Source organism: Pocillopora verrucosa, chromosome 4 (assembly GCF_036669915.1).
Source record: "Pocillopora verrucosa isolate sample1 chromosome 4, ASM3666991v2, whole genome shotgun sequence".
Taxonomy (NCBI): Eukaryota; Metazoa; Cnidaria; class Anthozoa; order Scleractinia; family Pocilloporidae; genus Pocillopora; species Pocillopora verrucosa.
Genome location: NC_089315.1, coordinates 9,304,408 through 9,321,435, shown reverse-complemented (window position 1 = coordinate 9,321,435; position 17,028 = coordinate 9,304,408). Strand labels below are relative to the sequence as shown.

Below are 17,028 nucleotides of genomic sequence, written 5' to 3'. Positions count from 1 at the left end.
GAATGAGAGTGATCTTCGCAGTAATGTACACTACTTGAGTAGTAGTGAAAATAAGGCCTGAAAAAAAATTAAGGCCTGTACGGAATTTGAACACGACCTCTGCGCTACCGGTGTATAGCGCTCTACCAAATGAGCTAACAAACCAACTGGGAGCTGGTCATTATGTTGGTTCCAAATAAATCCGTGACTTTCATATATTCTTAGCCGTCTATTCATCACTTCACGCGTAAAAATCGCATAAACTGCGGTGTTATACAGGGATTTCCGGCTCAGAGGAAAAGCCGTAACAACACACGTGAAAAATATCGTATTTTTAACGTGTGTTGATATAGCCAATTAGCTGCTTATACCTCACTCGCCTTTGGCGCCGCTCGGTCAGGTTGGTGAATGAACGGCAAAGCCTTCGCGATCTTCGCGATTCTAAATATAAGTTGTTTGTCGGAGCTTTCTCGAATTATGGTGTCTAAAACGCTATAAAATCCATATCCATATGAAGAGGGCTTTTCTTCTCAGTAAAGGGCAATTGTGTTTATATGATAAACAAAATAATACGTGGTTGCTTGTAGTTATGGAATTTCTCTTCTCGTGTTCAACTCGACCGGATATTTTGGTGTTTTACCCGCCAGAATCCGAGAAAGTTCAGACAAACTACCTTGTCGTGAATAAGAAAGCGATCTTCGCAGTAATGAACACTACTTAGGTAGTAGTGAAAAGAAGGCCTGAAAAAAAAAAATTCAGGCCTGTACGGGATTTGAATCCATGACCTATGCGATACCGGTACAGTGCTCTACCAACTGAGCTAACAAGCCAACCGGAAACTCAATACTGTGTTGGTTACAAATAAACCCGTGAAGTGGTGAATAAACGGTTGTGAATATATGGAAGTCATATATTTGAACTGCGGTTAAAGACGTGAATATGAAAGCGATCTTCGCAGTAATGAACACTACTTAGGGCCTATTTACACGGTACGACTTTGTCGCATGCGACAAGCTTACGACAGGCTTACGACACGAATTGTTTCGTGTAAATCAAACCTACAACTCGCTTACGACTCTTAAGTCATGTCGTAGGCCTGTCGTAAGCTTGTCGCATGCGACAAAGTCGTGCCGTGTAAATAGGCCTTTAGGTAGTGGTGAAAAGTGTTGTGTTGAGAATCGTGAAGGCTTTGCTGTTCATTCAGCAACCTAACCGAGTGGCGCCAAAGGCGAGTGACGTGTCAGCAGCTGATTGGCTATATCAACACACGCGAAAATACAATATTTTTTCACGTGTGTTGCTAAATATCCTCGGGCTTTCCTACGGAAGCCCGAGTAATTATAGCCTTTAAATTGGAGAAGTTAAAAATGAGTCATTTAAGAGAAAAAAACATACAACTAAGAGTGTGCACGAAGCCCGTTGCTCGAGGATACAACTTATGACCTTGAAAGCAACGACAGGGGCGTTTCGAGTCGATGTCGTTTGAAATTGCGTGATTTTCCAAATTATATACCAAATTGTTCCATATTCTCAAGAATTTCGACCTATCAAGTTTTTTTACAATGGTTACTTAAAACCCTATCTTTCAGGTACCGCAAAATGAACCTTGAACTGATGAAATGACGCGAATGACAAGTGCAAGTACAGACCTAAATGGAGCTAATGCCCTGTTCACACCAATTTAAACAAGTTTCATTAAACGTAGTTTTTTCAAACATGGTTTTATAAAACGTGTTGCTCAAGAACCGTTCACACTGCAGACTGGGTTAGGTATTACGCAGCCTCGTTTTGATATTAATTGTTGCCAACAAAATTAAGGACGCAATCAAAATGGCGGTCAGTTTAAATCACAATATCCTGCTGTTGTTGGCGCAGTCACGGCTAAGGGAAAACCTCAGAATTACACAAAACCGACAGAGAAACGCAGAGAGATGGTTTAATCGTTATGTCCGTCGGAGACGTCTCGTTTCATCATTGTTTTTTCGTTTTTTGCTTCGATTTCTTCTCCAACATCTTCCTGTTCGCCGTATTTGGCTAAAATCCCAGTCGCAGATATTTTGGGAAGAGACTTGCCAAGATTGGGAAGAAAAGGACTGGAATGAGAATTTTCGCATGTCTAAAGAAGCATTAAATCGCCTTTGCCGAGAACTTTCGCCACATATCTCTAAAAGGGACACCAATTACAGGAAAGCCAGTGCGTCATCGAGTTGCCATAACATTATATTGGCTTGCGGACACGGCTCACTTTCGAACGATCGGAAATCTATTTGGTGTCGGAAAATCCACTGTTTGTGGTATTGTGCGACAGGTATGCGAGGTGATAGTGAACGTTCTTCTTCCCAATTATATAAACGTTCCCCAAAATCAACATGAAGTCCAAGAAAAAATTGAAGGTTTTAAAAGTCGCGCGGGCTTTCCCCAGATTACGCCGTTATCTAACTACCGGTAGTTGCAGCAGTCTCATGTATAAATGAGATTTGAAAAGTAAATTGTCAATTGTGTAAATTAAAATTACTGATGGCAAACTTTGATTGTCTGCGGTATTCTTTGAAACCCCCACATTTTTTTTGTACATTTCAAACCCTGGACACCATCTGAGAACAATTAAAGATGCAGTCATTGCAAGTTTGCTATTTCACATGTGAAATAAACATTAGCACTGAAATTATGCTAAAAAATTAGGGAGTAGTTTGAAACCCATGGTGTGACATATGCTAATTTAGCCATGCATACTACATGTTCACATAAAATACTAATTTGAGTGCAAGATGTAGGCATAAAGAAGGAGGGGGACGATCTCAGCTTTTCGATCAAAGTGTTCAGTTCTGTTGTAAATTTATCAAGGAGACTTAAAAGACATCATTCATATGACCCTCTCTCTCTGAACAACTGATGGAACCTCAGAAACAAATTTCATCAATTTAAAGGTGGATCAAAACTTTATTTCAAATATTAAATCAATTTTTCCAAAAGATCCTAACCACTGTGCACAAAAATATTCATTTCAGTTTCATTAATTTGCCGGAGCATTTTTTAAATACTCTGGGCCAGGTCGTTCAAAGGTGGCTTAACTTAACCCAGGGTTAGTGTGAAATTTGATTTCAAATATGAAAATTTAAAAAGAAATCCATTTTCTTTTTTTTTGTCTACAATTTGATGATTAGATAGTCTAAAAGGAATAAGGAAAATTATCCCAAAAAAGACTCCTGAATAAAGAAATGAAGAAGCTGAATCAAAATTTAACCCTGGGTTAGTGTTAATCGGCCTCTCAACAACTAGGCACTGCTGGAAAATTAAAAATAACACTTAAAGGAAAAAAACGATTTTTATTTTCTCAAAGAAAAAAAAAGCATATTCAATTGAAGACAACTATAGAAGACAATTAGTTCAAGTAAAGCAAAGTTAACCAGAGCATGTCAACATCAATGATCTAAGCGTTAAGTTCATTATAGTTTTCTTTTTTTTCTTGCACCTTCTCCAACGACTGGGAATCGGCCATTAGCTTTCGTGAAACATCGTTCAACTTACAGCATAAATAAAGCCGAAAACTAAACCAACTGAAACTGTCGCAAGTACGAGCGCAAATTAAATTGTTGAAGACACGTACTTTTTATTTTCGAAGTACCTGCGCCAATTTCAGTAGAAACTCCTGGTCTTCCTTCCTTCTTCTCTCCTCCCTTTCTTCTTCTCGTCTTTCGCGAGCCTCCTCTGCGGCAAGAAAACTCCTATCAGCAGCTTGTTGATAGGAAACAAATGCCTCCAACGCCTTGTCAATTTGTATTAAGGCATACGTCGTTGACACCTTCCGCTTCTTCGTAGCGGGTTTGAAAAATGGCTTGCCAACATCTGTTGTTCTTTCTGTGAAGGAATACAAGAAATCTTTAAAGGCAGAAGTTAAAGTCGAGAATAAATCATGAATGAATCATGTGGAAGGCTGTTTGAGCCAATACTTATCTCAATATTTTTGTTCAACTCTACTCATCTTGGAAGTAAAATTATCAAGAAATTTTGTTAGAGATTACAGACAACGTAGGCGCCGATATTGAAACATTTTCTTGGCCTATTGTCTGACCCCCCAATCAGCGAAAGTTTTTAAAGCTCACCTGTCAAACATTCACCCTTGTTTGTTTGAGGAAATTTGCTGACTGTTTTGTTGTTGCTGCCGACGCTGGTGCCGCCGCTGAAGGAAGGCAACTCTTCGTTTGGTTCATCGTTCTCAATTTTTTCATTGTCTTCTTCTTCGTTGTCCGTCTCAATGATAATTTTTGAAGAATTTACCACAACCTTCGGTTTGGTACATGGTTTTTTTAAGAGAAATTCATTGACTTCGTCGAAAAACGCCGGCTTCCTCTTTGGAGTCCCGTTTCCGGTCTTCTCGCATTCGTCTTTGTAGGAGCGATACGCACTTACTAATGTGTGTACTCTTGTTTTGCAGGCATCTTCATCACGGTCTTCGTAGCCTGCCGCTCGAATAAAATCACTTATTTCTTGCCATATAGGCCTCTTTCTGGTTCAAGATATTAACTTCATTTGTATATTTTCGTCCCCCCACTTCTGTAGTAACAATAACGTTTCCTGATTTTCCCAAATCCTTCCGCGGGTTTTTTTGGCAACCGCCATCTTTAATGTGTTTAGTTAAACACGAAAGTTAAACAACCTCATTTCGGTAGTTTTATTAAACACGGTTTTAAACATGTTTGGTTACACGCGCCCGCGGTATGAACAGGTATTTTAATAAAACCAGTTTAGTAAAACAAGATTTAAACATGTTTAAGCTTTGGTGTGAATGGGGTATAAGTTTGGTCCATCGTATTTCTTAAACAAGCACGGAGACCTATTTTTTTTGTTTTTCGACACGGACATTGATTGGGAACATTAAAGGAAAGTTCAAGAAAAATTGGTCGATAACTTTTTTTTTCTGAGGAAAAAGCCTGAAACGGATGTGAGATGGATGATGCGTAAAATTGTCACAGAATGGCTGTGCAGTATGTACCTCGCGATAGATTCATGACGCAGTTATGGAGGGCGCAAGGAAAAGACACTACGTTCTTACGTCATCCGTCTCGGTCACGACAACGTGGGTGGGCAAGGAATGACTTTCACTCGCAATGAGCAGCAAATGAGGCTCTTTAAGACAACAACGACATCAGAAAGAATAACTTAAGAAAAAAATGGCTTTCCTAATCGATACGTAATTTATGTTCCTTGTTCCTTACGTTTTTCTACACTGACCGCATGAAACATCCACATAAGAGACTTCGTTTTCTGCAATTTCTTGATCTCCCCATTTACGCCACTTTACCTGACGTCACGTCACATCACATCTGCCTCGTCTCTATGATCTCTTCGTCAATCACAAGCTCGATGCAGTCAAATGCAATTGATTCATTGTCCCTCTACACTTCCGCAATCGCTAGATCGCTGTCCGCTTGAAATATGGCTGAAGGAGGCTCGGAGAGTGTAGATATTTCACTTTCTATGGGCATAGTCCGAAAAAGAGTTCAAGGAAACTGTTTTGTGACCATTGGGGGTGCATCGATCATAAAATACCCTTCGTCGCAAAAGGAAAGTCCGCCAGACCCTAGTCAGAACGCGGCGTCGGTCGAACAAAAAAACTACAAAACAGTGGTAGCTACAACCAGTGAAGTAGTTTCTAAAGCGGATTTAACCTCCAGCACACCTTGGAGGGTAGAATTCCTACCCGACAAGTGGTATAAACGCAACACTGAAAAATTCAGCCTTGTCGGTGTCGAGTTCATGGAAATGCAGCATCTTTCTAATGAAGCGTCAAGTCTCATGTTATTTCCGACAGAATCATTGCACAAGGAAACGTTGTTTCCACAATTCATATCCCGAAATGATTGGGCATCAAATCGATCCCAATCATGCTATCAGGCACAAAGAAAAACGAAGGTAAAAGACACCAAGATCGAGCTCATTTGCCATGTCTTGGTGGCAAATGACGCGACAGGGAAGTTTCACGTCGCATGTTACGTCCTCTCTGTAGACGAACGTGGCTCGTACTATCTACACCCCCACGGCAACAAAGCTAAACTAAAAAAGTTAGACGACTTCCAGCCAACAGAGAGACCGAAAGGCTCAGTCATCCTAAACGAAGACGGATACGTCGTTGGATTTCTTGCGTTTAGTGATACTGATGAGATCCATCCATTGTTTTTACCTGATTACCTCCAAGGTATGTTATTATTAAACCACAATTTGATGACTTCCTTTTCTTGAATATTCCTTCAATTAATATGATCAACGAGGCTTAGAAGAAAACTTTTCGTGGATAGACTGAACGAAGACAAATAAATAACTTTTTAGCTTAGAAAACCAAATTATTTCAATAAATACAGGTTTCCGTCCTTGCAAAATGTTCACAGAATTTTCACTGAAAGGTTCTTTCAAAGTTCTTAAGAGTAAAAGTCATTGTTTAAAAATGTGGCGCGATTCCAAAAATTATTTTGGTTTTTAGTGGACGAATTTGCCGAGCTTGTGCATATACAGTCAAAGATTATACGGTTCTGATAAGACTACCGGGCTCGGTCTCCAGTAGACTAAATGCCTGGCAGTCAGAAAATTGGACCTGACGGAAATATGCAAAATTTGTTCAGAAATGCCAAGTTAAGATTTATTTTGTCTTTTTGAGTGGAAGAATTTTCAGAGACTGTGCATACCGTAAAATCGCTGGTTTTCCACACTTAGAAATTCTAGATGCCGTTTCCGAGCATCAGTAAGCTAAGAAAATTTGTCCACTAAAAAATCCATCACGTTAAACGTGAAATTTTTTTCAAATTCGCTTGGCATTCCGAAACAAACATCGAATGTACTCAACACGTTGATGAGAAGTTATCTGCGAGAATTTGTTAAATGTCGCGTGGCGACAACCGAGCGATTTTTCAGTATACGTAAGCTCTGAACAATTGTCAACTAAAAAAAAAACAAATATTTTATTACAATCGCTTGACATTTCTAGACAAACATCTGATACTCTTAAAAAATATGCCGTATATATATTAAAAGTACACCCACACCGTCGCGTTACGCGATCGATATACTAGTAAGTGGATTCGATTGGAAAACTTTCGCTTATTGAAAACAGTCACAGCGAAACACGTCACTTAAACAGTAATATACTTAGAAATGCTACAGCTTGTCCAGATAATTCATCCGTATCATTTTGTTTGACAAAATTAAAAGTATGATATTTTGATCATCACATAATCTTCTACTGCACAACAATAGACAACAATAGACAGTTTTTACTGCGCCGGTATCGCAGAGGTCATAGGTTCAAATCCTGCACAGGCCTGAATTTTTTTCAGGCCTTATTTTCACTACTGCTCAAGTAGTGTTCATTACCACGAAGATCGCTTTCATATTCACAATAGGCAGTTTGTTTGATATATAGCAACAAGATGATGAAAATTAAAAAAAGAGATGGAATAATACCCCCAGTCGTACAATCGGAAACTGAGTGAATGATACGAATTATATTGTTGAGGACTCGCAAAGGAGCTGAAATAAATAAATTACAGAAAACAAACCTGAAAAAAAGTGACCAACAATGGCTTCATACCTTAAATGGTTGTAGCGCTCAATTAAATATCTGGGAGGCACGGGTTCAAATCCTGACGAAGAATTACCTAAATTTGTTTTCTCAGGATCCTTTTCTGTATATGCCGCCTTAATTGCAGTTCAACTGTGGGGGTCATATCTTCAATAGTTCCCTCACTAAATTTTTAATTGCAAAAGTAATTTGTATCATCAGCAATTGATTTGCTCTTGTTACTGAGTTTCACTTCTAGCACTTTCAACTTTCATGAACAGTGCAGATCAGTTTAAAAGTTTGAAACGTAATCCAACAGAGAACAAGACGAGGTAACAAACTCTGGCATGAAATGACAGAGGTTAAGTTTCGCTAATGTTTTGTGCAATGCAAAGTTGTTTTTGCAATGGACATTTCACTTTGCAGATAACGACGTTCCAAGACAGGCCTTATCGACTGAGGCTACCCATAACCCTGAGGACCATAACCAAAACAAAACCGACAAGAATCTCATGTTACAAGTCACCATAAGAAATAGTAAGAACGTACTTAAGAATTTTAGCGAACAGAGGTGACGCAGACCTCAGAGCACTTTTGCCAGGCTTTAACACTAAATTCTGTATCAGTTAGTATCTAGGGTTTTTATGGATGAATCAAGACTGTAACTTCCAGTTTTTGTTCTTCTTTTAACTTGGTGATACATGGATTAACCACTTTCATCAACAGGAGTCTCTGTTGGGCTTTGTCACCTCTGTTCTCCAAAAATTATTAAAATTTTCTTCTTTTTTTTACTCTCTCAGTTCTATCCAAAATAAGCCAAATTTCAGTGACTTTTCAACGATCTTTATTCTAATTATAATTTAAAGCTTACTTGTTATCATACTTAATACTTACAATTTTCCTCAAACCTTTAAATACTGTCTGCTATTTTCTTTTAAGCTAACTCGCTTTTAAGTCTATGATTGATGTACATGGCTTCCATATAATGCACTAATTCTTACCATTTCCGATGCACTTAGAACAGATTGTTGGAAGTCAAAATGAACCACAGGAGATGTCTTACACATCACACAACAGAGATTTACTCAAGAAGTCTTTAAGTGAGCAGTTGACACCCAGGGCACAAAGGAGGCTCTTTCACTGCCAAAGTGTGTTGGAGCCGATTCCTCTCAACGAAGGTACTTAACATCCCTAAGACCAGGGCCCATTCCCTTCTGTTTATGAGTAAAAATTAAATTTCTTTCTAGGAAACTTCTCTGATGTTTTCCAAGACCAGTTATGATTTCTTTTCAAAGGAATGTAAACACAAAAGAGCGATCGTGGTATTTCCTGCTTTTAGTTGTCATTAAAATCGTTTTCAGCCATTTTCCGTGATTTTCCAAACTCAACTGACTTAGATTTCCAGGCCTGAAAAATGACATAACAGAATTAAAAGACTTTTACAGTTTTTCATGACCCACACCAATACAGTTAAAAGTATTTCAATCTCTTGTTGGAAACTCTTCCACCTCTCAAATGTTTTGAAATTAGCTTACAGTGCAGGCGTCTTATTAGGGCAAGCAAACGCTATAAGCTCGCGATCGTTTATCCGACCGGCTATGTTTGATTTGGAATTAGAGTGGACGGTGAGGGTATGGGGCAAGGACAGGGCAATCTTCAATCCCTCAGCCCCACCCCTCCGCTGCCATTAAAATCAAAGATGACGGTCATAATTTTCGTTCAGAAAATACTGAGCATTCGCTTGCCAAAATTACGCCTGCTCTGCAGGTTATCTTGAAATGGGCCTAAGCCACTCATAGAGGTTGAAAACAGGCTCCTACAACTTGTTAGGCTTGCTGATTGCTACCAACTATAAAAATTTTGATCAACTGTGGTAGATGAGGCCTTGCTTTGGAAGCACTACTCATATGTGCATGCCTTTGATGTGTTGTATGGTGAGAAGCAAAGAGTGAAGGGTGGATGTAGAGTAGAATTAACTGAAGGATGGCAATGAGACCATTTCTCTCAATGTACATGAACCAAACAAAGAAAATGCAGTGTATCTCCCATTGCTACTTTTAAGTTATTAAAATTCCTCATGGTGAGAACACAGAACAGTTGTAGTGAGAAGTGTTGTAAAATGAGAAATTAACAATTCAAAGTACACTAAGGCTGATACATAAAATGTCAAGCTGAACTCCTTACCCATTACCTTCACCTGCTACCCCACCTATCCACCATAGAAGTGTTAATTGTCTCCTCATAAACACAGGAAATGGAAGTAAATGATGATATAAGAGAAAATAATGTTTACGAGTGTCTTCAAGATGAAAAGAGGTGGCCTCTAACAAAAATATAATAAACAAACTTTACTTATCCTTAAACCTAGACTTCCCAATTACCTTATGACATTAACTTTCTTGTCTCAGAAACATTGGTTGGAAAAACCATATTAGAGGGTCGCGTCTTCATAAAAGACAAACTCTCCTATTTCTTGGATACATCTTTTAAGCGTGTTCAAAACTGGAGGTACTTGGCTGAGCTTAATGGAGTTTCCACTGACCAGTCACAGGAGCGCCTCTCTAAGTCTGAAGCACTATTTGAGGTGGTAGTGTCGCGCAATCCAAACCTCTTGATTGGTGATGTGAAAGCCCTCCTAAGCAATCTGAAAATGATTGAAGTGAGGAATTACTTAAACAGTCATGATGGTATGTTAAAAATATGTGTCATAGCTTAACTTCAAAAATTTGATTTTGCCACTATTCACTAAAGAATCACAAATTTCAGATCAAAAGTAGCCTGACAAAGAAAAGGCAGCTTTTAATTTCCCAAGTAACTGCATTATATAAATATTTGAAGACAATCATTGGCAAAAGCCCTTCAAAACATTTAATCAATGATAACCTTCCTTTCAGTTTCTCATAATAAAAAGGCTCAAAGTTAACTTTTTAGTGCAATAGCAAAATCTTAAAGGTGAAGTTTGAAGGAATTAAAAAAAGGCAAAACAGCTGAGCCACCATCAATTTATTGACTTTCTTTTCCTTTCCTGTTCTCATTCAAGAATATGCCATCAGCTTTACTCCATATTTTCCCCACCTAACAGGGTGTCCTTCATTTACAAAAACAACAACAAAAAACCAAGGTTTTTTGCAAGGTAATAACACTGACAATTGAGATGCAAAAATATTTTCATTGGTAGATAAAATCAAGATTAAAGACTTTTTACAAAGTGAGGATCCAATCATCCTAAGTGAAGTTTTCCTCAAGCTTGACCATCAACCAGACAGCAAATGGCAAAGTTTGGGACTCAAGCTGGGTATGGAGCATGACGACCTACAGCAAATAAAGATTGATTGTGCAAATCAGAACGAAAATCCAGCCCGTGGGCTAATAGAGTACATTTATCGCAGAGACCCAACAATGACCATGGCCATATTCAAGAAACATTTGACAAATATTCAAAGAAATGATGTGGAGTATAAACTGGACAGCATGAAAGGTGTGTTTGAAACGAGTAGTCATAATTGTAATATCATTCACAAAACAATCATGCACGTGCGCAATGGACCTATCCGCTGACAATTTCTAGTGAGATTGCTTTGCAAGTTATGAGAATGCTGTAGTTCGCAAAATGGCCGCGTCACTCGCCAACTAATGACAGAACAGATTCCATGTTTCCATGCGTCTGCTCACGTATGGATCACAAATGACGTTAAAATGTGGTATGAACAAAAAAGTGTCACTGATATTCTCACCACATTTTGACGTCTTTTGTGATCTATTATCATACAGACCCAAGGCAACAAAGCTATTAAGATACGACTGGTCAGTAAATAAACAATTGAACGTTTATTATTTGTTTAAAACCACGATGAACAACACTTCTTTCTGTATCAACATAGGATATATTTGTGTCATATGATAAAAAGGCAAAATGTTGTTAATCGTGACGTTCATTATGCGTTCGTCCTCCAATAGATCATAAGAGGACCAATCAAAGTACGTGTAGTATTCAGCTTATTGTATATTAATCCGTCATAGATAGTGAGTAGAGTGAGTAACCCAACAGACCCTAACAGTGTGCAGCTATAACAAATTAAAATAAAAAGAGAGCCTGTCCTCTCATCAAATTGTGAAGGACTAGCAAATTTATACTTAAAGAGTTTGGGTTATTTTCTCTCGATTTCTTTGCGTGTATGATAGACATTTCGAGCTCATAATATAATTGTTAAAATACTAGACACGAGTATTGGTTCAGGAATGCCTCGGACATGTGACATTTTGATCAGAAAGTATTTTTAAAAGTCTGTTTACAATAACGCTATAATACTCTTTTTCGTTAGATACATTGACGATTAAGGATTTGTTCGATGATTTGGATTTGATGCGAGTGATATCAAGCATGCTGAATGGGCCTGATGATTCACCCATTAAGAACTACAAGTATCTAGCTAGTGAATGTCAGGTATCCAGCGATTTGTACCAGAGCCTTCAGCCACCCTGTCCAGAAAGCCCCACTGCATTAGTGCTGGAGGAGATCGTAAGTCAAAGACCAACTTTTACCATGGAGCAGCTCCTGGCGAATTTGCGCGACATGGAACGCGTAGACGCCATTCAGGGCATTTCCTCCTATTTTGTGGGTAAGAAAATAGTTTACTCAAGCGATAAACAGTATGCCTTTCTTTTCCTCTTTTTGAGATCATTGTTCGGTCTGCATGGATAATGATCTTATGGCTTTGGTAACACGTTTATAGACCACATATGCGTCAATAAGACTTGAGTCTGTGAGAGACTAGGCATAAGAATGACTACTTATTACTCTCCTGCTTGTTCAATTTTTATTAATTTATCTGTTTTCTTTACTACAGAGGAGGATATACTAGCAATGAAGAGAAAACTACGGATTGGTTATGAGTAATGAGTTATGAGTAATATGTGGAGCGTTATTATCGTCAGTTGTCTATCTTGAATGAAACCCGCTTTATTTTAGAGGTGGCTAGTCATATTGAAAGAATAGAATATTTTTCCCTTAAATCTGATTGTGATTTTACACGTATTTCAAAAGAATCATTTCTTAAGCATAGGAAGGAAAAAACTAAAACAAATAAGCGATTATAAAACCTGTATATTGAACGCCCATATAATTACCGCACTGCGAGAGTATACACGAATTCAATCTCAATTCTTAAATGGCATCGTACTTGATTAAATATCACGAGATTTCAACAAAATTTATGTATCGTGATACGGTTATTTGTCGCACGAGGGTGACAATTCAGAAGGAAAATGTGACACGAAATTTTGGCCCCGGTAGTATGTTTCTAATACACTCCAGGAGAGCTTTTAAGAGTGTTTACGGTAATTATTATTATTCCATCGTAAAGAAATCGATGGTTATTGTCACAGTTCGTACTGAAGGATGAATTGATGAATAAATGCTACATCATCCTACTTGTGTCCTAATCATGAGATACAAACTAACTCATTTTGGGCTCTCTCTTCAGTTTGTCCACCAATGGCGAGATTACTTCTTTGGTCTCGAAACGGATTGTCTCTGCATTAAATATCTGACCTGAATTGCGCATCTTTATTGGGGCCAAAAAGGAAAGATACTCCTGAACTCCTGAAAGCTTACAGACCTTTATCAACAATACCACATTCAGAGCAAATTATATTTCCCACTTGACAATCTTCGATGAAGGGAGATAAATTTTATTCCCCTAGTGACGCTCGCTATTTTTGAACTTGGATAAAATGAAAGCTTACATTTGAAACTAACTTCAAGGAGGAGAGGATGGAAGTGTTTTGCCGTTGTAACAAGTTTTCGGTCGTTAGTGTCGTCAACATTCCTCAGAGTAAATGTTTTTGACTAAAAGCTGGTTCGTCCTGTGTGCTGCCCAAAATGTTTGATGGATAATTGACACGAAAGCCTCCATTGGCGCGAAGGTATGGGCAGACAGTTGTATTTTGACATAATCTGACCCACGAGGCTCGATGTTCGCTTCTCGTGTGTGATGTCCACGTCCGAGGACAAATACCCGAGTAAACTTGCGTGCCAAATAGAGGTTTCAGTGTATTTATTTACCAGATGAATTCAAATGCTTTCAAAATACAAGGAAAGGAAGAAATTTGTTTTATTTTTGACATCCAATTATCGCACCAACTTATCTCACTCTCAAGATCTCTTGTTTTTCCATCACCCTTACGATCTTACGGACTGTTGCCTCATCCACTTCAAAACTTTTTTTTTCGCCTCATCTAGTGCTCGTTAGTTCATGCCCCCTTGTTTCCTTCTTCCAATGGCCATATTCTCTGATTGCCCAGGTTCTCAGCCTCCTCTGTAGGCAGTGTCATCTCCTCCAAAGTTATCCCTTTGAGTCTGATACTAAAATTTACGAATGTATCACCAAAAGTTACGGGTGTATTCGTGCCCCATCCTCCTAATGTGCTGCACTAATTTAAACGAAGTTTCGATGGATTTTTAATATTTATTGTCTTTTAAAAAAAAAACCCTCCACGACGCAAAACTGCGCTGGCCGATTACTGACTTATATCCTAACTGTACAATGCAAAACAGGTTCTCAATTTCAAAGCGGATCATCGAAGACATCCTTAGCATTGATAAAAAATTTGAAAAATTTACAGATTCGAAGTAACATTAACTAAACGAAGAAAAATTATTTGGCGTTGACCCTATTCGATTCTTGAGGTTCAAACATTGTCGTAGTCTAGCCGAAACTCAGTACTCATAAACATACATACAAAACTAACTCTGAGGTCAGGTAAGTTAGTATTATCAACTGAGTTTATAGCGTAGATTGGCCACCGTAAAGAGGTTCAAAGCTGACGTTTCGAGCGTTAGCCCTTCGTAGGAGGGAAGGCGAAGATGAAGGGCTAACGCTCGAAACGTCAGCTTTGAACCTCTTTACGTAGGCCAATTTACGTTATAAACTCAGTTGATAATACTAAATTACCTTGTTATACTTTCTCACCGACGCAGCACCACAACATCTTTAAAAACTTATCCCCCTTCACTGGAACTGATTCTATATCAATTACTCTAATATCAGGTCGACGAGAAGAAGCGAAAAATTATCACCGTTTTCCTTGGTATTTAAGTACTTCCTTTTCCGAAATATCGCTCAGATCTTAACAAGCCTTACCTGTAGCTTCTTTAAGTAACCGAAAGTAACTGCTACGTTCAATACTGAGTCATTTCTTACAAGTGAAATTTTTTAGTTGAATACCTAGTCTTTTTGAACGGAAGAATGCACTAAATTTTACAAATGTGCGTTTCCTTAACCACCAAAGAATCATTGCTTAAATAAATAACATCTAAACGTCAAAAATAAGGAAAAGAAGTAAAAAAAATAAAATGTTCGAAAGTTTGTCCAAGGGAGTTGTAACCTGGAAGTCAGTCGGAAAACGTTCTGCTGCACATAGATAGATAAGTCTGTACGATTGACGAATAGTAACGTCTGCTACGCCGGCAATGTCACCGATTTCTACAAAGGAAACACAAACGTAATCATGTCAGGTAATCGCACTCATGTCACGTAATCATAACCATGCCAATACCAATATGCCGTGTTTGTGCTGATTTCAAAAGGTTCGCCTCCATCACTTACTTTTGGCGCGAATCGAATGACCTACAATCGACATTGCATGTTGGAAGAATTGTCAATTAATTGTCTATGTAGTCTCCACTACACAACAAAAAACACAGTAGTGTACACCAAATAAGTTTATTTAGGGAAGCCTGCCGAGAACCAACCCGAGGCACATATAGCCCGAGGCGTGCATACATACATTCGCAACTGATATACCATATACAATCCTGATATAAAGTCAATTCCTTACAAATTCAAAATAGGTATACATTACTAACATGCACACTTCACCAAGTCGGGATTAACAGAGGTGGGCAACCGCTTACAAGGACATTACTACGGTTATACGGAGGCCAGAAAAAACCTGCCAGAAAAAGCCCCTTCGGGGAAAAAATATGACAGGAAATCTGGGTATTCGATTCGACGTTCTGGTTATCGGAATACCAAATAACCTTAACACCAGAAAAATGACTCGCGAAAGCTTCCAAGGCGAGGCAAACAGCTTTGAGTTCTCTCCATGTGGAACTTTGGGCACGCTCTACAGGAGACCAGTTCTGATGAAATATTAAATTCGAGTTCTTTACGAAAGCACCACAAGCCGAATTGGATGCATCTGAAAAGGTGATCTTGACCGGGAGGGACTGGACTGACCAGCATACCTTGCTATTGAGGAATACCACGTTGTTCTTCCAGAAACTGATTTCTGAAAGGGAGTCGTCTGAGAGAAAAACTTCGCTTTCCCAAGAGCGCGCCGAATTCACGACCGAGAAAAGAAATCTAGTCATAATACGGGCAACGGAACCCACACAGGGAGAGAGAGAGGGAAATTATTTGACCCGTTACGCTAGCGACTCTTTTCAAGTGCACTTTCCGGAGAGGTTGACAAGACAATAGCTCAACAAGGCCAGCGTTTAACTTTTCAATGCGCTCTTCGGTTGCTTTTATAGTCCCATCAATGGTGTCGAGAACTACACCCAACCAGGTGATAACTTGGACAGGTTCCCAAAGGGACTTTTCCTCATTAGGAACAAATCCAGACTTGAGCAAATCTGAATGGATGACTAAACTGTTAACTTTAGCAGAAACAAAATCTGTTCCCCCTCCTAAAACGTCGTAAAGGAAAATAGCTATAGGGATGCCCTGGCTCCTCCAAGATTTCTGTGATGGCTTCAAAATTGATGTGAAAATATACGGAGCTGAAGAGAGCCCGAAAGGGAGCACATAGAACTGAAAATATCTTGAAACCCCGTTCCCAAAATCCCACTCAAAAGCGAGAAATTTTCTGTGGTCCGGGAAAATTTCAATGTGGTGATAACCAGACTTAAGGTCAAATTTAAACAAGTAATAATTACGATCAAATAACTGCGTAGCCACGCCCAGATCTTCGCATTTAAACTTCTGCTTGTATAAAAACTGGTTGACATGTCGAAGATCCAAAATGAGCCTTTGCTTTCCCGAACTACGGATAGAAACCGAAAGTGGGTTAATGATGTTGGGCTTACAAGCAAGTTCTTCAATTAGGTCCAAACGAAGTAAATCGTTGACAGCTTGCGAAACAAAATCACTATTCTCACGAGCAGAAGCATTGTTTCTCTTAGTAAAAGGTGTGGGAAGTTGTAAGAAGGGAATTTTGTAACCCTGCATAGTGACATTCAGGACGAATTGCGAAACTTCCAAAGTACGCCAAAAATCCACAAATTTTCTAAGTCTTCCACATACAGATGAATAAGACAAATCTACTGCAAGTGAGTCTGAATCTTTGAAGGAATCTAACAGGAAAGAATCAGCACAAGCGGCAACGCTAGGATCCGAGTCAATGGCACTGCCTAATTCCGATTGCGAAGGCAAACTACTAGCTTCAATATTAACAGAGAAAAGAACTACACCTGAGTTGTGGCGGTCCTCTAG

At 38.8% G+C, this 17,028-nt stretch overlaps 1 protein-coding gene and 1 pseudogene across 1 annotated transcript; one reads left to right on the top strand and one right to left on the bottom strand.

Annotated features, from left to right (window-relative positions):
- Positions 1-3,426: 3,426 nt before the first annotated feature.
- LOC131775778 (uncharacterized) lies at positions 3,427-4,599 on the bottom strand (annotated as a pseudogene).
- A 746-nt stretch (positions 4,600-5,345) lies between these two features.
- Positions 5,346-12,961, top strand: LOC131775825 (uncharacterized). The gene is made up of 7 exons (XM_059091944.2): positions 5,346-6,175; positions 7,958-8,068; positions 8,551-8,709; positions 9,940-10,218; positions 10,710-11,009; positions 11,854-12,150; positions 12,379-12,961. The coding sequence occupies exons 1-7, from the start codon at positions 5,416-5,418 to the stop codon at positions 12,426-12,428; spliced, it is 1,956 nt and encodes a 651-aa protein (XP_058947927.2). The 5' UTR covers positions 5,346-5,415; the 3' UTR covers positions 12,429-12,961.
- Positions 12,962-17,028: the final 4,067 nt, after the last annotated feature.

Bases quoted from the DNA above. Each gene is read 5' to 3' on its own strand.
- LOC131775825 (XM_059091944.2), top strand. From the start codon at position 5,416: ATGGCTGAAGGAGGCTCGGAGAGTGTAGATATTTCACTTTCTATGGGC. The intron at 11,010-11,853 runs GTGTGTTTGAAA...CTTTTTCGTTAG, and splicing joins TAAACTGGACAGCATGAAAG to ATACATTGACGATTAAGGAT. The intron at 12,151-12,378 runs GTAAGAAAATAG...TCTTTACTACAG, and splicing joins CATTTCCTCCTATTTTGTGG to AGGAGGATATACTAGCAATG.